The sequence below is a fragment of the Cataglyphis hispanica genome, chromosome 1 (genome assembly GCF_021464435.1).
Source record: "Cataglyphis hispanica isolate Lineage 1 chromosome 1, ULB_Chis1_1.0, whole genome shotgun sequence".
Lineage (NCBI taxonomy): Eukaryota > Metazoa > Arthropoda > Insecta > Hymenoptera > Formicidae > Cataglyphis > Cataglyphis hispanica.
Window position 1 is genome coordinate 2,107,501 of NC_065954.1, and position 27,390 is coordinate 2,134,890.

Here is a 27,390-nt window from a genome sequence, read left to right on the forward strand (position 1 = left end):
GAGTAACGCGGAGACTCGTGGATTTTACGCCGCGTCGCGAAATATCCACTTGATTGCGCTTTTATATGCGCAACTGCATAAATGAGTTACGCGAGTAAGCGGCTTGCCGAGCCGGTTTAAGTGGCAGACGAGATGATGGATGAGAGTTTTATCGGAAACGATTCTGGATTCGTTGTTTCATTGGTTTCTTCTCTATCAGCGATCTAAGAAGAATGACGCTTGATGGATCTATTGCGATGCAGCTCGCCTTATCGTAGTTCGCGTCGATTAGATGAAAAATAGACTATCTTTCATTTATTTTCTCTCTTAATTGACGCGAACTCCGACAAGATGAAATAGAGTAAGACAAATTAATTTTTGCTATTCTCTCATATAATACGTAATAGCGCAAAAGTTGTGCTTGAATATTTATATAATGCGCCGAATGCACGATTCGCCATCGCAAATTTGCATGTAAAGACATTCCGCATAATCGCTCGTATTTCTCCTCCTGTTTTGCGGTACAGACGTCCGGAAACACGCATCTCTCGCGGACCCCTTCGTCTCGAGTGACACTGTCGGGTGTAATGTTTCATACTTGACATTACAGCCAGTAATGTAATATCTGCCGCGACAGATAGAAGAAGCGAGACAAAAGACACGCGAAGCAAAAAAAAAAAAGAAAAACAAAAGGAAAGAAAGAAAGAAGCGTCACCGAAAAAGAGGCGCAGTGGCCGGCCGAGAGATCGAGATGAATGGAAAAAAAATAAAAAGAGAAAAGGGAAAAAAATTCCGGCACATATAGGAAATAAGAGAGAAAGAGAGGAGAGGCACAGCGAACCATGGGATCAGAGGGGGGTGGGTGGGATGAAGCCAGGAGCGTTTGCGTCCTCTGAAACTCCAGGGGCGTGTATAAACGAAGAACCATTAATCAAAATTCGCTCCCGTGTCGTTCGGTATCGTTGAAATCGGAACAAACGGACCGCTTGCCCCTTCTCCCTCCCTCTCTCCCCCTCCCCCTCCCCCACCCCCTCTCACCATCACGAGAGTGCGCGAGTTCTCATATTAAATGCGGATATATCACGTCACGAGCAGAGTCGAATGTGCATGCTACATACTGTTCGCATTCGCCGAGGGAATCTGTGGATATTGCGCACGTATTGGACCAATCGTTTACGCTCGTTCATGCAAATCCGCGAGAGCAGCGCGAACGATGACGGGTGGCGGGACGGTGGTAAAATTGGATCGAATAGATTTCTGGGCCGGTCGCTACCTGTCGTCGTCCTGCGTGTGTGTGTGTGTGTGTGTGCGTGCGTGCGCGCGCGCGCGCAAAACGTGACCGTATGATTTTCGATCCGTGATAACGTTGTTATGCGTGCTTTGTATAAAACTCAGACTCAGACGGGCATGTTTGGAGTTAAATATTAGTCGTGAGTATGGATTCTCTGCGCCCAAGCGTGTTAAATATGATTATCCGATCGTCGATCGGGGATTGACGTCACGTGTGAACGCGATATCTATATAATATTCATATACTTAGAGATGGTATTAAATGAAAATGATAATGCATGTAGGTTCTATTGCACATTTATATAAAGCTAAATGTAATATTAAATATCTTTTCGCCTGTATTTTTCATATATTCTTTATAGTATATTATGCAGATAAATTTCAGGATTCGTATCGGATGAACGCATTTAATGTTGAATAAATGGATAATGGAGGATTACGTGCTCTGAGGAAAGAATAATACATTTTATATTTGCTCGTCGCGAAAAACACTATTTTCAAGCACGTGTGCAATAGGGCGACGCGGGAAGCCGTTGAATTAAATCGGCGCATTGTTAATCAAAATAGCTTTTGAGGATTTTTAAAGCGTATAATGTTTAAGGTATAATCCGATAATCGTCTAAAATTTCAATATAAATTGTAATCATGAAAGTGCGCGTTCTCTCTCCCTCGAAGTTAATTACACTCGATTTCACCATCAATAACAATGTTGACCTAAAAGGCCTGTCGTTATCGAAAGAATATAGGATGCCGTTTTATATAATTGGATCCCGCTTGGAAACGCCGTTAATTCTATTTAAGTTTTGAATCATCGTTCGTTTTTGTCGGCGAGATAATAAGTACTCTTGCTAATACACTCTCGCATACCGCCGCGCATTCACGTCTAGCCTTCCCGCGATACAAATGACTTCCTTATTCCTGAATAAGAAACGTCGTGCGATGTTAAATTAATCTCGGAATAAGTAAAAAATTTTGCGCAACACGCGACGCGATATTTTACGTACGGTCATTCCCCATAGTTTTCTCTTTCTCTCTCTCTTTCTTAACAGTTTCCTTTTCTGAATTATGTCGTGCTCCGAACATTGCGGTATTAATTATCGCTTGTACATGATATGTATTAGTTACATATATGTCGCATGTATTGCATTCTCCTCGTCGAACTGTTTTGGAAAAAAGTACAAACGATATTTATTGGAAATTATTTTGATTGCGCATCGAAGAAAACAATTCATCAGGAAATTAATCGATGTAGAAAATTATATTAGTATATCGATGAATATAAATTCACGATTGCATCTGTTGATTAGCAGAGTCGTTATTCGTCACGCGATCGCGAATCAGCAAATTAATCGCGCGCACGTCAAGGCGCATACTTTCTGCTGTAAGGAAGAAAAGAAAGCGGCAGCGAGAAGGGGAGAAAGAGATGGAGAGAGCCGCAAGGTCGGTTTTCTGTAATTGCCCCGGCAAAATAGTTTCCTCATTCTTCTTTCCCTTCGGGCCTTCTCGGCTATCTGGGAAAATCGAGTTATGTTGCAGCGACCGATCGAAGTCGACGGTTGTATATATATATATATATATATGTATATGTGTGTATGTATGTGTGCATGCAGTACTTGTCTTACCTGGCTGCTTAACGCGCTCAATGAAATTCCGATGACGTAATTGCCGCGCTAATTAGATAATTGTGTATTCGACTTGGCGATCGCGCGAGCTCGACAGTGAATTCGTAACGAAATAACGGGGCAATAAAAGCTCAAGCGCGCGTTTTCATTCTTCTTTTTCTGCCCCTCGATTCCGTTCGACCGATTTTCCATTAATATACTACTTCCACGAAAAATGCTTTCATTAACTTGAACGAGACAAACGAAGATGCGATAGATAATTGCAGACGAGGGTCTCGGCCCTTTGAAAGTTTTATCATTTGGACGAGAATTTCAGAAGAGTTTACATATACAAAACAAAACTTTTCTTTTACTTCATTTTTATTTCTTTCCATTTTTCTTTTATTACTCTTCCATTTATTCTTTCTCGTACGGAATCGTAGTAAGGAATTTTTATTTTGTCATGTATTGTACAATAATGTATAGACAACATAACACGCATAAACAGTGCTCATTTTATAATTGAGATTGTATGTTGTCCGATATTAATTTCATTCGTATTAATTGAAATAACAATAAACACATGGAATCCATAGATGATAGACAGAATCATACTGCGATAGTTGTACGATAGTAGTGTGTGCGAAGCACCACGCGCGTATATAGTCAACTCTACTGTTTCACAGAGTGGAAAAGCGGCATACCTCGTCGTCAGATTGAAATCGAATTACGTAGGAGTCCACGCGTGCGATATTGAAATCGTACGCTTTACGAGCACGAGCGCGAGCACGGAGTGCAAAAAGATATAAAGGTACGGGCGAGAAAGAGGATTGGATGGTGAATTCGAGAGAGTGCTAGAATCGATGTCGTTGTAAATCGTGAGCCTCATTGGCTGTCACCTGTCGCGGTCGTCCTGTCGTTAATCCCGTCGACGATACCGTTGTAAATCGGAGTAAATGCGAAAGTGTAATTAACCCTTTTCCCTTACGAAGTACGTCACCTACTGGCATAGTTTCCGATAGTGATTAATGCAACTTGTTGAGTTGTGATAAAATAATTGAAGTGAAAGATATATTCACAGTTTTTTTTTTTTTTTTTCGTGTCATAATAACGTTCTATTTTTAAATTTTTGAAAATAGATTCTATGACGCGTTGCGAGAATGCGTCCAGCTGCGTGCAATTCAATGAATCCGTAGGTTAATATCTTGCAGCTGCATATTTTTGGATATGTATGTGTGTGTGTGTGTGTTTGTATGGTTTGGTGATTATTGAAAATACACGGAAAGACAAAATTTAATTTTTTTCCATCTCGCGTGAATTTCTACCGTTAAATAAAATAACTTTTGAAAGTTTATTTCATAAAAATAATAAAATAATATTAGTATAGAATATATAAAAAAGAAAGAAGTTTTATACATTCTCAATTTTTTCAGTGAAAATATCAATAAAAAATTATAGAACAACTAAATCAACAACAAAGATTTATATATTATTAATAAATAGAACAATTGCATTATGTGCGTGAATTATTTTGAAAAATCAGAATAAAATTAAAATTAAAGGAATAAAGAAATAGAGATAGAGTCGAGAAGAAGGAAACGCGGGACTAAAAGGCTCCAACGGGGTTTCAATAGAATTCAAGAACTCGACCTAGCTACTGTATATCGAATACGAATAATAGAGAAAGTATCAGCTCCCTCACAGTACTTCGATAAAGTTGATCGTTTCCCACGATCGTTATCATCGTGTTTGAGGAAAAAGTCTTCCATTGCGAAAGTATTCGGATCCGCGATTTCATTTCGATCTCGCGTTATTCTTTCGATACATCTCGATACATCTGCGGAAGTGTTATTACAAAAATGGTCCCGTTCTTCGCCAATCAATTTCACATCGTCGTAAATCGAGGAGAGCCGTAGAGAAGGAGAAAGATACGAATCCCGGCGATCTGTCGTGAAAATGGAAACCTGCAAAAAACGCGTGTGCTCCAGGTGCGTTTCCGTTGGCGATAAGGATCTCATTTTCTTTTCCTTGCGCGTCTTATGTTGTTTTATCTATGAAAACAATTCTAAACAAAGCCGCGCATCTGTATATAGCTATTATAAAAAAAATGCATTATAGAGAATTAATTAATTAAAATGCATGTCTCTACTTTTATCCCAAATTATCCCAATAATAATACCTGGATATTATAAAAGAAATTGCGGTCATTTTGAATTTTAATTTAATGCTCTTAACAAATTATGTCATAAAAATATATTATATTATATTATTATATCGCAAATATTTTAGATTCATCTTAAGCTTAAAATTACATTTCATATTTTATTCAAGTTTTTGTTATACACACATACATACATACATATGACTAGTTTAATGATCAAATGCAATCTCGTAATACCTCATCTGCATTTACATTAAATAATATTTTATCCTAAAGTAGCTCTATGAAAATTTAAGAAATTCTGATGACATCTAAATTTTTATGAAGTTAATGTACGATAAGATTAACTATATAAATAAATATAGCTGCCTTATTATAGTTATACATATAATACATACTTTATATTTATCGTTGTACATATTTCTCTACCGTGATTACATGATTATACATGCCAGAAATGAGCGTGTTGAAAAGATGAAAATATGGAAAAAAAAAAACCGTAGTTCGAAATGCTCGCTGGATAACAACAACAACAACAATGTTAATGCCTTTTTAACGTGCACTACACAAGAAGCGCCGTTCAGTTCATATAATAGCACCGTTAATCTATTCTCCCCATTTTCCTCTCCCGTCCTATCTCGAACTCCCCGTTTCGTTTCGGTCTGTCCCTACCTCCCTCCCTCCCCTTCCTATGCATACACACGATGCAGCTTGCGCAGAGAAAAAGCGCGAAGTTTTTCGACACGCGGGGGGACACGCGAACACGAGCGCGAATACAAACACAACGACGAACCGGACGGGGTGGGCGGGGAGGGGGGGAGGTGGATCCAACGCGACGTCGAAATGAAACGGACACGGAAGAGGACGGCTTCGCAGAGAGCAGAGAGGAGGATGCATTGTCGCTTTTATGCCTCGTCCAGTCATTCGCATCTATTGAGCTATAAACAGAAATACGGCACGCGCGTCCCGTGTAGCCACTGTTTCGCGAGGAGGGCGGCGCGCCGTTATCATCGTCGCCGAGTATCGGGCAGTCGAATGCACACCGAATGCGTTCGACGAGGGCTCGCAGTCTGCGGTCGCGTCTCTACGAGCGATTGATAGTCATGCACGTGTGTCAAGGAAGCAAGTACAAACGCGCGGAATTTTCATCGGACACGTTCAAATGAATGCCAAAGAGAGAAAGGATCGTACATGCGATGCGGCATCTTCGGGGTACCGGGACATTGTCATTTTTCTTATGAGAACGGGGGACGGGGAACGTTTGCGATGCGATGAGAGCGCAATTTGTGATTATACCAAGACACATTGTGCCTCTTTAGTAAATGTATACCGAAACCGCGAGAGAAAAATAATGCATCCGCGCGCGATTTATTATTCTAGACATGCTTTTCTTTCATATAGCATTTCCTTTCATAAACGACGTTCTCGTACGAGATATCGCGATGCGCCTTGCTCTACGCCGACGAGATATTGTCGAGTTGGTTTTCCAACGTTTTCTGCGTTATTTGATTTAGTCTCATGACGGTCTAGCTACTCTCGTTTGCGAAACGAAATGAGAAAGTTAGGAGATGAAGCGTGGTCCTTCACTTTAGTAAAGCTTCCCAAGTCCTGTAGGATGTTGGTTCGGTAGATACAAACTCACAAAATGAATCTTAAACAGGTACATCAGGTGGAAACGTATAAATTTTAAAATAAAAAAAAATTTTATTTATATTCTTAGAATTTAATTCGTTAATTAAATTTAATTGAAACTTCTTAAATTCCACGATTAAATAATTATCTCTAATGTCAATTAAAGATTAATCAATAATATCGAGCAGCGCGTGATCGAAATAATCATCAGTTCAGTATATATAATCTAATTTAGGGCGATTAGAAGACGACCCAGAGTAGGTTTGGTGACATCACGTGTGCGTGAATACGTGCCTTTATGCGGCATGACATAATGTCCGCGGCGTTACAATGTTTCAGAGTGGAAAGTGTAAGGCGATAATAACGCACTTTAGTGCATGATCAATTGGATTAGTCGACATATACGGCTGACTATTATTACGGGCCGGCTCGTACCTCAAAACGCTGTCACGCTTCGTTTTATGGAACGGGATTCGCTATGGCGCGCGTGCACGCACGCATATCGTACCTCTCTCTTTCTCTCATTTTTGATTTTATTCTCCGCCCTTGGACGCGTATCCAAAGTGACATAATGCGGATCAGAAGAGAAGACAATGCAAGGACGAGATCCATTCATTATTCATCCGGCGGTAAATTTTAAAGATAATGCGCTTGTGTGAAGCAAATTCTATTCGGGATATCTATGTTAGAGGGTTATTATGTGTTACTTAACTTTTTTATTTTATAATATTTTTTATATAGGATTTTTTTTATCTCTTTACGTTTTACTTTTTTACCGTTTTTATCTCTTGTTTAATTGAAAAGACCAGACATGAAAAATACAAGAATTAAAATATGTGTGTCTGATATGTATACGTTACGTATATTTGTCTCCATTTTTAAATATAAATTATTGACAAGAAAAATTCTCCGTGTCTTTTATATCTCTATATTTTTTATTAAATTCATTTATTTGCATTTAAAAAAATTTTTTTTTGTTAATTATTGTGTTGTAATTTTACATAATCGGTATATGTACAAAAATTTGGAGATTAAGAAGAAATCTTTTCGTTGTGGAAGGTACACGTCCGCGGAAAATTTATTTGTGAATCTGAGACGAAAAGATAGTAAATGTATTTGGCTACAATTGTGCCGTATATTATTCATCGATTAGCTCTCGACGCGAAACGATACAATTGCGAAAGTCGCGCGCGTCCCTAGACAATCGTGGATCCTTCCGCGGGATAACGAAAAATGCAATTCAATTACGAGCCAGTAGGGACACAGAGAGAGAGAGAAAGAAAAAGAGAGAGAGAGAAAGGGAGGAGGGAAAGGTTGCAACGCGGATCGCTGATGCAGCAATTAGCGCGAGTAAACGCTCAGCGGAGCAACTCGCATTTCCTATCCATCGCGGCAACAATCCAGCGGAGAAAACGACCGATAATTAGACGATTTATCACTCGGGGCCCGAGTTAACGCCGGCCGGTCGGCCGTCCTATCTACACGGTTGACGATGAAAAAGGATCACGACGGTGAACATTCGATGGAACATACGTTGAGCTTGGACATCAATAAAGAAACATTTGTCAAAGCAAACCGGGTACGAATGGCAAAGTACATGGAAATAAATTATCCTTGGATAAATGGTGACGTGAAAAATGATAAAGGAGATAAGCTTATTTTTTTTTCAATAAGACATCTTTCTTCATTAAGTAAATATGCAGAATACTTTCGTGGATATAAAAAAGAGAGCGATGAAGTAATGGTAGAATATAATGATTAATAATGGAAATGTCGAGACGTGCAAAACATAATATATAATTTAACTCTTTATGATCTTAAATAACATTCTGTTACCTCTGTCGATTAATCTAATTCTCTGGTTTTTCTGAGGAAAATACGAATGTAAAAGAAGAGAGTGAGAATTATTTATCGAGTCGTGTTTTGAGGGTAATGCTTAACCGATGAAGAATAATTAATTAGTTATTATTTTATGTCTCGCGGAGAATCGGCGAACTAGTTTGTCGATCATATCGCGGTCGCGATTACGTCTTCGACGAAAGCGAAATAGTTCTATTTTCTGAAAATGGAATCCGTATATTCTCGACGTAATTTGCGTACCGCCGATTAGATCGCGACCGGGGCTTTACTTTCGGAGATTTTCATTTCGATACAACGAGACGGTAACGTCCGGTAACGAATTTTCACGGAGATATATATCCGGCTTCGATTCTCGTTCGTATCGTCGAACGTTCACGGATCGTAATTTCTGGCGCGGCTCATATTGTGTCGATTATATCGTCGACGCTGTCTGTCCGAGCAAATTTTTATAGTTGACATCTTGAGTGGATACACGTTTCATTCCCGTCCGACTTTGAACGATCGCACCACGATCGGCATCAAATAGAATTTAATCAAAATGTAATTTCGAATCGCCATCAGTTTGATTCAAAGAAAAATTGTACCATCGATGTTCTGAACGCGCTAAGAGTACACTGTTTATTTAATGTTAATATTTAAACGTCAATCGCAGAAAATTATCAATCGAAGAAAACTTTTATTATCTTGAGCCGTCGAACGCGTATATATGTACATATATAATTTTATTCCATTTTAAAAGTTTGGTTGGGGATAATTTTCGATACAGATAATGGAAAATGTAATACAAAAAAAAAAAAAAAAAATTAGGGGTAAAAGCAAAACTTTCTTGAAAAAGTTACCTTTTCAAATATTGACTCGAGGAGAATGTGTGTAGAAAGAAACATACTCTACATATTTATTTAACTTATTTATTGACTTTTTAAATGCATATTGACTTTGTCATCACTTTTTCAATTTTCATCGATTTTGTCGTATACAGATGCGCGTTTTGCTCCGCTCACATCTGATCGGCGACTTCAGTATCTTATCGTTCTTTAAACAACCGTAAAGCTATAAACGTGATAATAATAGCCCAGGCTTTTTTTTATTCGGAATGACAAAGAATGGATAGCGCGCGCAACGAAAGTATTTTCACTCGCGATGAAATCGGGACGTGAGAGGGAAATCGGCATCTTTGTACGTGGTGCACGATGGAGCGGGATCGAGTGGGGGTAAATATCGATTCGTGATAAAATACAATCAGTCTCGACCATGTTGCATACGTGACTTCTCCGCGACCGCACGAATCTCTTGTTACGAGAATCGGAATTACGCAATTTTAGATCTTTGAACGATTTCTCTCGATTTGGATTCACCCGAGTAAAATGTTTATAGAAGCAAACATTGAAAAGGAAAGAGTAAGTTTAACATTTTGAAAAATAGCAAATTGCATTGTTATATTATTTATTTATCGCATTTTCTATGATACATTGCAATGAGAGATAATTAAATATTACAATATATGAGATAAATAATTTTTATTTTATGCGTAATATACATACACATATACGGGAGTAAGGATTAAAAAGGTCTTGTGTAATGCATATATATATATATATATATATATATATATATATATATATATATATATATATTTTATCCTCAAAAAGAAATCCAAAAGCTAGCACGTACTTCTCATTTATGGAAAATTATCTAATTAATTCAAACATTATGAAAAAGTATGCGGATTATTATAATCTTTGTACAAACTAATGTACAATATATTGTGACCTATTTAGTTTTTTTTTGTTTTTCTTTTTTTACGATGTACAATGCCGGAGATATTTTTATATTAAAAGAATACAAGGTATTTTCTGTAGGAGGATCTAGATATCCATATTTATAATTACACAGTGGCACGAAATAGTTACAACTTTTAATTAAAGCATTCCTTCGTACGGCCGTTACAATGCAATAAATCAATCGATAAGGAGACGGAAAAAATATCGAGGCATCCGAAACATTTCAATTCCATGAAAAGACGGCGAGGCATCCGCGATCGAATTATCTTTTTAATCAAGGAGATCCCGCTCCCCGCTTAGCTTTGCAAATTCGGCGATCGCGAAGGGTAGAGAATATACGTCGCGGTCTCGGGAGGACTTCGCTCTCGAGTTAAAATTCAATCCGACGACGTCGGTAACACCCGTCCCGTGACCCGCTCGAGCTGACGGTATACGAAGTCGGAAAAGGATCGTGGAAATTTTCAGAATTTCATCAAAAATTCAACGGGTTTCTTCTGCTTAAACTGATTCCATCCCATGTGGCCGCGACGTCATAATATTTGCTCGTTTAATCTGACGACAATTAGACATATCGTCGAGTGAAAATACTAATAATCCGATAGCTATTCTGAGAAGATTCATCATTATGAATTTATTAAATTTTTTTCTCTTATCGCAGTTTACTCCATTTTCATCATAGTTCTCCAAAATATTATCTCTACAATCTGTATTATGAAAATTATCGTTTGTTAACAGAATTAAACGCGATACATTGACACTTCATCTAATCTGTCATTCTTTAATTTTTTATATCCATTTATGCATTTAAATTCAGAATAAGTTCCACTAATATAAAAATCAATTTTTATTGTTTATTTGCATGTTTCGCTATTTTATTATTAATATCTTTATCTTTTATGTATGATTGATTTTTGCAAACGCATTTTATTAATTTCTTTCTATTACGATCACTTTAAATTTATTGCGCATATCTACCTATATTTATATGTCTCTCACTATCTGCTTAAGTATTCTGTCTAGCTTATTGTATTCTTGAAGATTATTTTGCGAGATAATAAGAGTCTCTTTCTCGAAGCCTTTCGAGAAAGACTCTGGCGGCTACGTAAGATGCTTTTGTAATCTAGACTTTGGGCGCGATACAACACATCGATGCTTAAATTCTCCGCGAGGGACTCTCTCTCTCTTGTCCTCTAGTTACCGCTCACGGCGATGAGGAGTCCGTACATTTTTCACTGTCTTACGGTCCTCCCGCTATAAATCTTCTGCCATTCGAGAGAAAGAGAGAGAGAACGGAATTTATTTGCGGATCTATTATTCATCGTTGTGCATTGTCCGGTCTGCGGACGCGCTTCGTTCATTCAGTTCGCGGCTCTTTTCGCTCTCTCGATCTCTCGCGAGCCACAGCGCGAGCGCGAGATTCCGCTCACGTCTCAAAGACGATCTCGCGGATGTAGGCGAAACGAAAAATCGGTCCCACGAAGAACTTACGGGCGTGTCGTGATTCATGCACCGAGCCAGAAAGGGAGAGGAGTAAAGAGCGAGGCAAATGTAAACGGATCTTATCTCGGTCGATGAAGCACACCGCTCGATATTCCGATATATATATATATATATATATATATATATATATATATATATATATATATATATATATGTATACATAAAACATACATATATACATACACACATACGTACACTATCTCGGGGATATCGAGCCCGGCATAATGGAATTCCTCGTTATATAAATTTCGGTGCACATTTTTCCCACCGCCCATCGATCTCTTCTTTCGCGCGCGCGGCGAGCTTCTCTCCATTTTCTGCTCTCTCTCTCTCTCTCTTAAAGTGCGTGTATCCCCCTTCCCCTTACGCTCGACGTTTTATTCCACTCTCCGTTCTCTATCGCGCCAACCCTCTCTCGCCATCGTCGCGACGCAGAATCGCGAAACGATTCCTCAAACGTTCTCCGAGAAAACGAAATTCCATCGATAAAACCGCCGGCGCTTCTCCGAATGATTTTAGCTCGCGGAACAAAATGCACCGCGGTGATAAAAAGTGAGATCTCCCTTCCCTCTTTTCTTCTTTCGCCTGTTTCTCTCTCTCTCTCTCTCTCTTTCCTTCCTCCTGTTGATTAACTGTCGTTTCATTCTCGCACTTTGATCGTGAGAATCGCAAAGTGGTAATTCTCTTCCGAGACTCGACATCTTTTTTCTCCTGACCATATTACCCTTATTTCGCTCCTCTTCCCTTCCTACGATTAAGCCTTCTTATTTTTCCGTTCTAATAATCGAGTAATTTCGCCAGTTATAACGAGTTTATTCCGATCCAGCTGCTCTATAATTCTCAATCACCTACTTCTCATATTTTTTTTTTTTTTTCTATTTGCACTTTGTGCTCGCCAGCGATAACCGTCCAAACAGTCTCGTTCGGCGGCTATTATCCAACACGAGGTTGGAATTCGGTAACCGCGCGCATGATTTATCGGGCCGGAAATGGAGTTCACGGGGTTACGCGGTTGCACTCGATACGATCATAAACAATCGTTCGGCGTCGAAAAATTTCGGCGCGCAAACGATCAGACGCATTTATCGGTGAGATCCGGTGGCCGCATTTTGCCCGCACACCCGGTACTACTCTCTCTCTCTCTCTCTCTCTCTCTCTCCCTCTCTCTGTTTCTCTCTTTCTCCTCCTTCTCTTATGTATTATGCATTGGCGTCTCTAATACCGGTGTGCAACGTGCGCTATTGATTTAACGCTACTTACGTATGCGCGTTAATTTCGTTATACCGCGCGTGCCAAATATTTTGAACGAGACTACATAGCCCGGAATATATTAAGGCCAGCTGAATTATGCTGTCCCTGCACGAGAGGACAATCCAAGTTTCGATCGATCCGTTCGTGTGAAAGGGATGCCCTGCATCTACAATTTTTTATCATCTTTATACATTGTTTTAAGGCTAATTAATTAACGAAATTAATCCTGTCTTTATTTTTAAGATAAAATGAGTATGTATTCCACAATGATTGGTGGTTGCGAGCGAAAAGAGCGAGCGTAAAAACTTTTGTACTGTTTCATTTTAGAATAGGAGTAAAATTATCAGAGATAGGTTTTTACTTTATATGTTTTTAGGATTATTATTATTATTATTTTTTTTTTTTTTATATATAGAGATATAACTTTGATATAAAGCAGATAAGTTTATAATATTTTGAATTATGATGTAACATCGTTTCGAAGTTGAAGATGTGTTATGAAACTTGCCGAGTTTCTCATACAACACGGTTACTGCTATTCACTCTAGTATTCCATTACTCCGAATATGTATATTGCGTGGCCGCGGAAGTGGGTCGAAAAGTGGCACCGAAAGGCAGCCTCGCGACAACCTCATCATATCGTCGCTGTGCATTGTGTAAAGCCACATCCACACTTAGGCACGCGCGGATCGCCGAACGATTCAAACGCGCAGGGAACATTTTAACCATATGGTTTAAATGAACTGCGGACTGGGGAAACGTCAGATACAGCTGGTCGTTCTGCTATAATATATATCTGTTCTACTCTTTTCTCGAATTATAATTTTTAAAAAGTGTAAAATTTTATAAAAATTATATTGAAAATGAATCACTCTTCTCGTATACAAGCTTACGCTTTTGCTATTTTAGCAAGGTGCTAAATTATATTAGTTCTTTCAGAAGTTTGGCTGAATGTGTAGATGACTTAAAACAAATCAAGAGAGAGAGAAGGGAAAAGTTCCGTTCTTGTCATGCATTCTCTCTTTTTTCTCTTTTTAAAATTTCCGCATCACCGAGCGGACCGTCTCGAAATTCATCCGACGGGAAAAGGATGCGCGCGCACCAATCCTTTCGGTAAATAATTTTCACCGGGCGGAAGGGGCCGCTTAAAGCCGACGGGAGCAGAGATTTTCTCCGATTAATTTCCGCCTCCGTCCTTGCCGCTCTCGCGCTCGTCGTTAGGTTACCGCTCGTTTCTAAGTTTCGAATCCACCGAAGCATATCGCGTCCCTTTCTCTCTTTTTCTCTCCCCTCCTCCTCTCGTCGTCATTTTCCTCCTCCTCACCTTCTTGCACTCCTCCCCGTCTTGCTCTTCGTATTATGCATTCAGGTTATTCGTTATTTATAAGTATTACCCTTAAACTTTTTTAGACCTTATTGCTCGCGGGAGTTAGCCACCGCCGCGGGTAATACAGGTATGATTTATCCTCGCCTCGTCTGACCTCGTTCGTGCTACTTCCACTTAGGAAACGCGCGGCATTTTCGCTGTCAAGAAAATGTCCGCGCAAAAAGCGTCCTCTTACAATTTTTACGAAACTTGACGCGCGAATGAATTTATGATTATTACAATTTTGATATTCCAATTTTGGTATTCCTTTGTTTCTGCTAATACGTGTAAATTTATTCTTCAGTTTGAGAGCAGTCTTATGGATAGATCGCGCATGAAAAAAAACTATCAGAGATAAAAGAAAATATTTTACAAAAATTTCGAACGTTGTAAAAGTGAAAAAATATTTGGAAAAAATATATGGAAAAAAGAAAATCTTTAATTTCATATGAAAGCATCTCTTTTTCCTGCAAGGGTTTTGAAATTTCCACAAAGATTGGAGATGTGCCACGACCGACGGCATATCTCGAGCGGCTTTTTATCGCGCCGGACATAACGCCGGAGGTCGGTACTGAAAAAAGGAGCACTCTCCGATTAATTTCCGTTTCTCTCGGTCTTCCGGTCGCTTCGTGTAAAATGCGTCCGGCTGTTTTCGGACTCAACGAGGCGTGTCATATGCTCAACGCATTATTGCCTATCGTTTGCCATGTGTAAAATTTATGATAAAACATTGCATCAGAATTTTATTATAATTAACAATTATCAGAAGTGAAATATTGTCTTTGCTTTATCTTCTTAGCGCAATTTCGCGAAACTCATAGTATTCTTAAAAACGATTTTATTTGCATCTAATTTAGCACGCAGCCTAATAATTCAATCAAGTTTTAAGGTTATTATTGTATTAAAACTATCGGGTAATGATTAGTAAATAGCGTTAAAAGAATCGAATTATTGTGAAAAAAAAATTCGTTTTCTCCATAGAAAATATCGTGATCGCGCACGACTGCTTTTCAAATGATCAGGAGAGAGCTAATAGATTGATAGAGCTGATGCGAATAGAAGCGAAGTGGTGTGCATGATGTTGAGATAAAATCTGATTCAGCCTCTCTCGCGCTCCAATCCAAATCATCCATGTTCGCTGCATTTTATCCTATTCTCGTAGGAGGCCTGCAGGTGCGCGCGGTCGCTACTATAATTGGTTACTTACATGGATTTCATTTCCCTGACCATTGGACAGAGATCGAGGTCCACCGACAAAAAAACAGAGCCCCGCGCCGATTAATTTCCACCCACCTCTTTCTCTCGTTCATTCTCTACCGCGTGTTTATTCGCGCGCGAACGCGCGTGCATGTTCGAGTCCGCCGAGGCATATTATACCCGCGACGCGTCGTTGTGCCCCGCCATCCCCCGGATCGTTAGCCCCCTTCCCCTTTGTTCCATTCCCCGTCCTCCGGCCATCCGTCGTCCCTCGTTCGACGATCCCGAATTCGTTATAACCAGCCGAGAGCCACGCAACCGTAACTTCGCAGGATACGATGTACGCTACAGAGAGCTCGGCTAAATCAAATTTACAAGCTGCTGAGTGTTTCCCTGCCTCCCTCCCTCCCTCCCTTCCTCCCTTCGTGCCGTTTTCGCCTCACGTCGGCTCGTCTGCCTCTCCGGGTATCCTCGGCCCACCATCGTGTTCCGGCTTATGCCGCGACTGAATGCCGCTATTTTCGTCAGAAGTCATTTAAAAGTTTTTCGTGCCGCCACCGTCTGCACGCCGAAGTAGTCTCTGAATTATTTATTCGGTGCCGGCTGCGCCCGGGCGCACACGCGTCGCGATCCTCGGGGGTTACGGTCATTATTTCCCGGCCGATCGCATTATATGCAACCGCGTTGCAGCCTTACCTCTTCGGTAAGGCGAGATGTACGAGTCGAGGAACCGAAAACTTTTATGGATATCCGATGGACGTTACGTAGCTACCTTCTTTATGTCTTAATCGGCTGAATGTAGGAAGGAGATATTGCTGTTGCATGATATATAGACTAAGGAAAATGTATCATGCTTTAAGATGTTCAACGATTAACAGCATTGTGTATTAATTGAGTGATAATACGAATGAATGAGAAAATCAGAAAAAATCAGAACAAGTTTGAATGAAGATTATGGAAACTGTGAAAATATGATTGTCAGTCTGATTAATTAATAAGATAATTATGTTATATAATAATATTAAATAATGATACATAAATATAAAAATAAAGAGGCTAAAGTTAATAAAGATTTTCAATACATATATGTGATGTAAATAACTATGATTTTAATATATTAAATTAGCAAGAATTTGTTCAATTATATAACATTACTGGTAATATTAATACATCGTTTAACTGATAATATATTACTGGAATAGTAATATTATCGATAATATAATATATAACATTACTGATACGAAGGCACAAGTTATGACAATATCGAATATTCCATGGATTATTGCGCAAAATATATACAAGTTTTAATTTATCGATAATAACAATACAAGTCATCAACTAAAAAAAAATTAATTTTAAAGAATAATAATATACGAGATAATAATAAATTGTGTTGTAAATAAATTGTCTCATAAATATCAGAAATACTCGCAGTTATAAGACATTATTATATATACACGATTTTATATATTTAATAAATTTTGTTTGCGTCTGATGTATAGGATGAAATACATGTCGCAAATGAAATATTTTTAAGAGATTATTTAAAAAAAAAAATTACTGATTATAGATGTGCAAAAAATTCGATGCAACATGCATTACATATGAATTTAATTAAGATAAATATTGTAGATATTACAGCTATTTTCTGCACAATATTTTATATCGACATATTATTAAGAATGTCGAGCGATATTTGTAGTCGAAAATAACCCCATATTATTTGCAATCTCTGATTGAAACTGTAATTATCGACCCAATTGATTTGTTAATATTTTATGAGTTTTTATTTCACAAATCGTAACATGAAAAATCTATTGTTAGTTAAAATTGATAGTTTTGCGTGCGCTATTATTATTATTTATTTTATTATTAAATAACAGAACTATTATATCGGTGTAATCAATACAATTGATTTGTTAATTTTCTAATAGGCGAAATAATCAATGTTTCATGTATCGATGTGTTTCCTCAATTAAAGATTACTTGAATGTAAAGAATACGCAATAGATTGATGTAAATAATCACAGAGAGTCATATAACTCAATATTTAATTTTAATTGAAATAAATGATTACTTGAATAATTATTTTAATGTGAAAGAAAGTCTAATAGTATAATGATTTGCCTGAATTCATTGTATATATATATATAAAAATCTGTGAAGCTTACATAACTTTGTATTGTTCACATAGCTGAAAAAAATTAGTATCTTTTGATAAATACGGATGACAAATTTAATAATAATTTTAGCGAAAATGTATTATCGATAATAAATATCGCATTAAACGGTTTTTAAGTATAATGTGTATTTCACGTGAGAGTATGCGCGCTCTTTCTGGTTACGCAAACGAGTAAACCTGAGAGTACGCGCGATTAGCATATATAGCCGCGCGCATTGGATACACCGTGAAGCGTATGCACACGCATGCATATGCATCGCATAGACCGGAATTAGCCTGAAATGTTTAATTGAACGAGCATCATCGACGCGCAAGTCTGTTCGGCGTCGCGATTGATGTATTACGCAAACATAGCGCTTATCAAATCGTGGCGCCTGCCTTAATAATATTAGCTGCGCAAGCAACAACGATGGGGGGGGGGAGGGACAGCGCATTGCCCAATTACTCTTTCGGTGCTGGTTGAGTGTTTACTCGATAATTGCAATATACGCAACAAAAATATTTAACATTACGCATATATTTAATTTGTGCCTCGTAAATTGTCAATCGAATTAGCTTGCCAATTTTAGTTACATAAAATGCACGGAGAGAAATTGAAAATGGTCATCAGGTTATCAAATGGTCATAATTTATACAAAAATGCATTTTATTTATTACAATACATCCTTGCAATCCTATCGTAGACGCACTTTATGCGAGTTTCATACGAACGAGAAGAGGAAGGGAGGAGGGAGAGGGAAAGAAACAAAAATACCTACCTGGCCCATGATAAATGTTCCGACACCCATCACGGCGCAACGACATCACAGCGCGTCCCTCAAAACAGAGCTACAATGCGGCCTCTCGTAGCCATTATGCTAAAATGCAATCTCCTGATAACCGCAACCGCGCCATCGCGGGGCTTAATCTCACCTATCTGTACAGCCGTCGGGGAACGGAAACAAAATGGGAATGAGAGACCCGGTCTGCCTGGCCGGGTGATTCGGGATAAAGAGAACGACAGAAGAGATAGACAGAAGGAGAGAGAGAACAGAAGAGAGCGAAGAGACGAGAGAGAGAGAGAGAGAGAGAGAGAGAGAGAGAGAGAGAGAGAGCGAGCACAATGGTGGCGGAGACTGGAGAGATATACGAAAAGAAATAAATTCCGCAATCGATAAGCGTCCGGTTAAACGTCAAAGCGCGCCGGTGTGGGTAGACGAGGCACTTTCGATCCTTGACAAAAAACACAATCGCCGATATCCAGGGGATATAAAGCTCGCTCGCTTTGCCTCCCTTTTTCGAGCTCGCCCGCATCTTTTTTCTTTCCGGCGGAAAGTCGAGTCGATGTCGGAGAGTACACGTTGTAATGCCCGCGATCTCTTTGCACTCGTTTCTCATTCTCTCTCTCTCTCTCTCTCTCTGCGTAGTGGATGGGCTCCGCAATTTTACTACATTGCCGATAGAGATATCCGAGCAAAAATTATTTCCGACTGCTTGAAAAATTGCAACGAGACGTTCCAAATTCCCGTTAAAATGTTAAGTGTTACGTAGTGAATCGTTTTCCGCGATTAACACATAAGACTGGTTATACGAATTCGATTTTTCATCTTTTCTTATTATATATCTCGTAAATATAATCAAAATAGTAAATTTCTCTCTCTATATAGATGGAGAACATATATAGTACATTTTTTATTTTATTTTTTTTACATTTAACGTTTCAGATTTAAATTTATCGAGATTCAAATTTATTTAGGAAGTTCAAAATAAACGCGCCATGCGTACGGTTTATTTAAAAGTGATGCAAGTCAAATGTCGAAACGAAATGGTTTCATCCTATTTGTACAGCGAACATAAATGTATTCGTTTGATCACGTGAATATGTCAAATGTCAATATCGTCGAATGTTCCATCGATGTGTGCAGTATGACTTAGTTGTTAACATACGAATGGATTAGAAATAGCTCAACGTATAATTTAGCGCGCAAATTTATTTTAAATCTCAGAGTTTTAAATATAATTACGACTTCTTTTTTATGTAAGCCATTCAGATTTTTTATCATTATTTTTGTCGAAATATGTGCGTGTGAATAGTTTATATATTGACGTCATGACGCAATTGCGCTTAACGATCGGCAACCGATCCCCTCGGTTGCCACGATTTAATCAGTAAAGAGAAGTGTTCCTCTGCCAAAATGGCAGCAAAACGTTCGGCGTTTAGTTCTCTTCCGGGGAGCATTCGGAAAGTTTAGATACCTCTTCGGGATCCTCTTCCAGGCGAGCGAATAAGCAGGCATTAAAGGCTTAGACCACAGATCGAATTGGAAGTACGTAACGTTCCTGCACCTTTCCTTACCATTCTCTTCTTCCTGCAATTTCTTTCTTTCTCTCTCTCTCTCTCTCTCTCTCTCTCTCTCTACCCTCTTCTCTTGTTCGCTCTATTTCTTCGCCAATGCTCTGCAACGAGCCACCAGGTACGATTGCACGGTGTAGGTTCGGGATCATCGAGATCCTCGAGCGGATCCGCAAAGCAAAGATTCAGAAGGAGGCCGCGCTTAATGGAGGGTCATCGTGTGATTTCGTTCGAATTTTATCAAGGAGATACTAGCCTCGCGACCAGGTCAGCCCGGTTCGCCAGGTTACGGTTACGGCTCTCTCTTTTGGTTTTTTTCCAAGTCCTGAATAATGTATCGTAATGCGGTGATAAGTGATCGCATAGAGTCGAGGCTCGTGCGAAATTATGTTGCCGCCGTTGATCGAAGCAAGCGATGCTTGCCTTTCCATGATACGGTTTAGAACATGTCCGTTTCCTGTCCAGCATTTTGCGTGTATATACGCATACTGCAGGAACAATAGCGCGCTTTCACGTGCAAGCTTATGCTTGAATGAGTAACAACAATCATAATCTCTGATTGTATATTTGTGCTGTAAACTGACATTATTCTCTCATTCCGGTATTAGATAAACATTCTATTATTATTCTATTATTACCGTTGTAATTTTGGTATAAAGTTAGAATCTGAAAGTGTTAAAACAAATTTTATAATGAATTATTAATTAATAGCAAATACAAATAAAAGTAGTTAGGTCGATGAATTATATTTTGTAATGATTAACATTTTTAATATACAGCGCAAATGTAAAAGTGTAGTATATAATATTTATTATTGTGCGTTTAATATGTAATATGCATAGACACAAACACATATATACAATACATGTGGCAATGATATATACCATTGTTATATTGACAACATTTCAATTTATCGTTGAAAGCATGAATCTATAATTTTACATTTGAATGCTATCTCTCTCTTCCTCTCTCTTCGTCTACGATAATTTTACAACATTTTTGCCGATATTTTTTATATTAATATGGATTTTTTTTTCCAGCGTCACCGAGTCACGGCGAAGCGAACCAAGCTGAATTTCGACATTTCCAGAGCGGTGAGTTGATATTTAGCATAATTAATATGTTCATTAGTCTTAAACGTAGTTTTAAAATATAGAGTTATTTTTGTTAATAATATAACATTATATACTAATTTTCATCAAAAATTAAAATGATTTTACTTTTATTAAATTTTATGAATGTCATTTGCTTGTGTAAACTTTAGAGTTTTGAATATCAAATATATATAAAGATTTAAGCTTAGGGCGTGAATCTATTTTTTTTTTTTTATTACTTGTAATTTGAAAACTATTGATGTGTATATGTTTTAACATTTTTGTTCACGAAAAATTATTTTATTTTTCTACGAGAAATATCGTTCTATTTCACCAAGCATAAACACCTCGTATAAAACTCTTGTTGTTCGTTGCGTTCGAAAAACCTCTCTCCGTGATTACCTCGTGCGGCGTTCTCCTTCTTTACTATGTAAGGAGCGAGCTTAAAAATTGGAGTCGAGTTCAAAATCACGACCTATAAGTTCGGCCTGTCGTGACAAGAAGCGAGAGCGTAGGAATGGCTGAGGTTAAATATCGAGGATCGTCGAGCTACTCGACCGACTTCGTTCTCCAAAGATGAAAGCGCTCTTAATGGAGTACCATTGTCTGGTTTCGTCCAAGTTTCGTCCCGTGATGTTCCCAGGTTCACCCGAGCGATGGTACTCGCCGTTTTATCGCGTTCGGGATTTCGGGTTCGACCACTGCTTACAAGATGGTGGGCAAGACAAGGGGACTGCTCAAACCGGTGTAATTAATGGCTTCATCAGTTCGTCCTCCGACTAATTAATTCGCCGTCTCGGACATGTCACTTTCCCGCGGAAACTTTCTCTCGACACTACTCTACTCTAATACATGGGTTCGAATATTAATCAGCTAAGGGAAGAGAAAAGACTTGTGTACGTGTTGTCGAATATAATAATTAAAATACTCACGTTGGTAAAGATTTTCTCACGCGCTACGTGTTACAAGCAAATTATTATTTTGATTGGAAACTCGAATATACTGTAAAGTAGTTCAAAATAACAAGGACATGCACTATTTTTTATATTTTTAAAAATATTTTCTTGCAAATTATTTTTTTACATTTGAAATTCAGCATGTATAAAGTATTTTAGAGTCCTGATAGTATCTTTTTTACGATAATTTAAAATCGAGATTTTTTTGGAAAAATTTTTGAAAAAAATCCATAATTTAGGTTAGCCCTTGATATCATATGCATATAAATAAAAATGTGTTTTATTTTGGTTATATATTATAACGTATGTAAATTTAAGAGATTTTCATAAATCATTCGTTTAATGACACTTTTATGAGAAAAACATTCGCGACATTTAATTGCATAATTATTAATTCGTTAGATGTTTCAATATAAAACGAAAAATGTCTGGTAACATGTCAGTATAAATTCATATGGTTAGGCAATTTGCGAAATTCATTAGCACATTCTCAATCCAATTTAAAATTTCTCTCTCTTACAATCTGACTGAATTTTCCGACGCTGAGCATATGCGTTATTATGCATTATGCATATACTTCTAACTTCAATGCACCATTATATCTTAACGACCATGATTCACAAAGATATACATCTCAGAGAGAGAGAGAGAGAAAAAGAGAGAGAGAAGGTATATCTCAGAGCTATGAAAGATAAAATTAAATTTTAGAAAAACATTGCTTATTCCAATCTTAAAATATCGATATACTTTACATATGTTAAACAAGCGATTGAAGATATAAATAGAAAACAAAATTGTATTCTTGAGAATTAATTTCAAGTTGACTTTTTTGAAAGCAATTTTTTTTTTTAATAATTAATATCGAGAATTTAACGCACGGGCATAATACATACAATTATACAAAATTAATATATAGCAAAGTTACTGAGATAAAAAAAAATTAGGTAAAGTGCGCGACTATCAATATAAATATACATATATTTTTGTATATATTATCGAGTATTATTGATCATCGCTAAGATTTGGACACCTATGGGGGACCTTCACCTCTGCTTGATCCTTATTTATTATCGCTTCGCTTTCTCGGAAATGATATGTCGACATTTTTTCGATACGCTCAAGGTAAAATCGTGCGACGTCCGTTAAAGGAAAATCTGCAGTCTTTCTGAAATGAGACGGGATTCGAGAATGATTCGACAAAGTGGAAAAGGGGATCAACGAGAGAAAGGGGTGAGGAGAGGGGAAGTTACTTGGGAAGGTTACGGTAATCCGCCAAGCTCATCGTGTAATTTCCCATAAGGCGGTGGAGGCTTGTACTTCTCCTTCACCGAAACTTTCGGTAAAGTATATTTTGCCACCCCCAATATCTACGTTGATCCTCCTCCTCCTCCCCTCCCGCCTTTCTTCTCATCATTTGCACCCTCTCGAGCCTGTCTACAGCAGATTACAACAATTTTCATTTTTTTATGTTTTAATCTTTTTCCTTTTTTTAATTTAGTGTTTTATTATAAGCCTTTTGCATTTTTTTCCACTTGATTTTAATTTGTTTTTTTTTTTTATTAATTTATTTCTCAACGTCCTTTCTCATTCTGCTTGTTCCATCAGGATGAGTTTCGACCGGTCGCAGTTTCGCGCGTGTCGCGAGGCTTAATTAGGCTAATGGATATCCGTAATTGATGCAACGAGACTGTCCACTCGAGTGCTGAATTACGCCTGCCACTAATCCCGCTGCGCCGTGATATAATTCGCCCTCTCGGCGAGAGAAATCTGCTGTCTGGTCTCGTGCGTTTTTCGGGCACGCGTTCGGCAATAATCTTAGAATACATTATCCTAGAATTTATCTTATCTTGCGAATTAAAAAAGTTGCATAGAATATAACGAGGAAAAATAATTTCTATCGTGGGTTGAACCGAGAAAGCAACGTCGACAATTAAAGAATATAAAGCGTTAAGAAGAAGGTGAATAATAATCTCGAGATTCTTTGAATTCCTTGATCTTTAATCTTCTTCATAGTTTTATAAAGGTGAAATAAATTTGGAATATTAATTAATCTTCTTACAATTTTCCGTACGACATAATATGCAAAATGAAATACTGAAATAACAATCCTAGCGAACTTTAGCAAGGAAACTCTATACCGGAAGATTCTGCGGTCTCAAAAACTTGTATTAAGATTCGCGACACAACGAGGAGAGATTAAGATTAACGACGAATGGAATGGAGCGGAATGGAAAAATATCAACGTTGAAGCGATATTTTCATGTCGATTATCGCATTAATAACGCGCGAGAGATAACGTCGCGTGAGTTTTACGTTTCTCATCTCTTTTTTCGACAGCGGACACGAGCGCGTAAAAATTGCGACGCATTTCTCTCTGCTACAGTGAGAAACCGCGGGCGTTGCGAAAACGCGCGGTCTGAAATATTAAACCGCGCTAAAAGCCTAAAGTTAAACATCGCGCTCGATTAATTACGAAAACATGACCGCGGGCGTAGAGAAACGCCCGCCCGCCCGCTTCTCGGCTATCTCTACGTTGCGTATTTTTCGCGCGAGAGCTTTGCCTTCCGTTTCCGTCGACGTATCGTGCCGGCGAAGGTCGGCGGCGGAAGAGAGGATAGGACAGGAACGCGACAGGACATGGGACGGCGGTGTATTCGGTTTCGCGAAATGCAACGGAGGTGCATTAAAGCGCACGTTCCTTTGGCCAGGAATATAATAGAATTTCCTGAGAAGAGGAAGCGCGAAGAAGATTACAGCTGACCGCTAGTCTCTAAGAGAACAAGCTATCGTCTTTTATCCTTATTCATAATTTAATTAGAGGATCGAATATTGATTGAAACGAAATATTATTATTGGAAAACGCAAATATTTTTATAAAGCTTAAAAATTAATATTAATTTGAAAAATTAGACATTGACATTAGATCTTTTTTTTTTTTAGAAATGTTTTAACTTTAATAATTTTATAATTGAAAGGTTAACAACTTTATCGAAAGTATTAGAATTCCACGACGACCTATGGCTAATAGAGACACTGTTGTTGAATATAAAGATACATTTGTAGGTACATTTACGCGATGCTGGCAATGGGCCGTGTTTCGTCGAGCGCGATAAAAAGCTGGCGCGATACGCTCTAATGCCGCCACTCGCGAACAGGAGAAATATAATGGAATCTATGACGCGTAAAGCGCGCAGCCCCTCCGTCTTGCGGGACTGCGCGCGGCGACAGATAAGCGCATACACCACCACCGTTACCGCCGTCTCTCCTATGCAACGAATAGGTCAAGTCACTCTCTCGGCGGCACTCGCGAAATCGATAACGAGCCTCGCCCGCCGTCGTCGTCGTCATGCCGAGGAGGCCGACGACGGGTGAGAAACCGCGTCGTCGAGGTTTCTCGAGATCTCTGGAATTAATCTTTCTGATATGATAAATTCACCTCTCATAGAGTGTGAGAGAAAAAAATATTAATTTTTTTAGAAATCGATCGTCTACTCGTCCACGTATTGTATCATTGAAACATAAGTAGGCTTTTTGAAAGAGAAAGGCGATTATAAATATTTATTTAAATATATTTAATATAAAATTTGTATAGATTTTTACAAATATTTTAATTAATACTTATCATTCTATGAATAGTTATCTGAAGGTATGAAAAGTGAAAATAGAAAAAGAAATTTCTTTATATGAATGCGCATGAGTAACGCAACGGCGCAACAAAGAAATTATGAGAAAGTACGCGCGGGAATATAATTATAAGAACTGCAACTGTAGAAATGTACAGAAGTCCACGACACTTTGAGCTTCATAGGTACAATGCGGATATTTTATCTCGTGTCGTGCGGACAGGAGCTTCCCATTAAATGCAATATAATAGACAAAACAGTCTCCTTAAGAAGACTCTTATCTTCGCCCGCCATTACGAGGCGCAAGTATTTGCGGAATTTATTTTTAATCGGATCGCCGCCGACGCGACGGAGGGAGAATAAAAAGATCCTCCTATTGGCCGCGCTTTCCCTCCTTTCCGAACCTTATTTCTGCAACGTTCGAAAATTCTCTGGACTGTGCCGCGGTTACCTATCTAACCGATGAGGGGAGGGGGGAGGGGAGAGGCAGGGAGATAATACACCTCCCTCCCCCTTTCTTCTCTTTCTCCATCTCCCGAAGTTTTCCAACATTGTTTATCGCGGTTGCCGCGAGAGAATAATCGATTAAGGGAAACCCCCGATCTCGCTCTCTTTTTCCTCCCCCACCCCTTCCCCGGAAACTTTCGTCCTTCCGGCTAATGCCAAATTACTGGTTTCGCCCAGGCCGCATCTGAATGGAGGCTGACAGCACTTCGCAGCTAACGTGCACTCAACTACTTAATAATGTAACAGTCAGCCAACCACTATGCGCCCATTATGTTTCCATGCACGTTGCACAAGAACCCAGAGGTAACAGCCTGCCGGTGGTTGTAATATAGGATTCACATCCTGTATCGCGTTGCATCGCTGTGTTTGTGTATGGCACCGCATCGAGAGAAGAGAACTAGGGAGAAAGGGAAAACGGGAGAAACAGAGAGAGAGAGAGAGAGAGAGAGAGAGAGAGAAAGAGGGAGAAATTTATTATGTTCCAGGATAAATCCTCCAAGAACAAAAAGCAAAGCGCAACTGTTATATACATATACAGAAGTGAGTCGGCAGTTATAAGGTAATAATAGAGAATACAATATGTATCTACATAACAAATAAATGTGTCGGAACAAGAGAATATAAATTACAGTTATGATAGAAATTATAAAGACTAAATATATATCTACAGAAGGATAAAAGTTATATAAATTAAAAGAAAAAAAAAGAAGAAAAAGAAAAAAATTAATATCTGATATCTCTTTCTCTCTTATTGTACACATAATGTTATTTATTATGTAAACAAAACTGTATATATCTGTTATATAGATCTATATAATATTTAGTCGAAATAGTCTCGACGCATTTTAATTTTTTTAACCTCTCTTTGTGAAAAAACGCAAGAAGCGTAAATCCTCTCTGTAAAACATTTTCTTTTTTCTTTTCTTTATATGCTTTCTTCTTTTTACTCTACTACTCTTCTCTCTCTCTCTCTCCGCGAATAAGTCAAGTACACAATGTTCTGTTCGCTTTTCCCAAGCTATTTTTAATCTGTTAAATAATGTGCCGCGATTATTTGCGCGGAGTATTGCACACAGCA

The 27,390-nt window shown here is 38.3% G+C and overlaps 1 protein-coding gene across 1 annotated transcript in view; it reads left to right on the plus strand.

Moving 5' to 3' along the window:
- LOC126854035 (insulin-like growth factor-binding protein complex acid labile subunit) overlaps positions 1 to 27,390 on the plus strand; it is a 189,208-nt gene that overhangs the window by 99,136 nt on the left and 62,682 nt on the right. Inside the window, exon 3 of the mRNA XM_050600787.1 lies at positions 21,173 to 21,226. Within this exon, the coding sequence (XP_050456744.1) occupies positions 21,173 to 21,226 (54 nt within the window). The remainder of the gene's footprint in view (positions 1 to 21,172; positions 21,227 to 27,390) is intronic.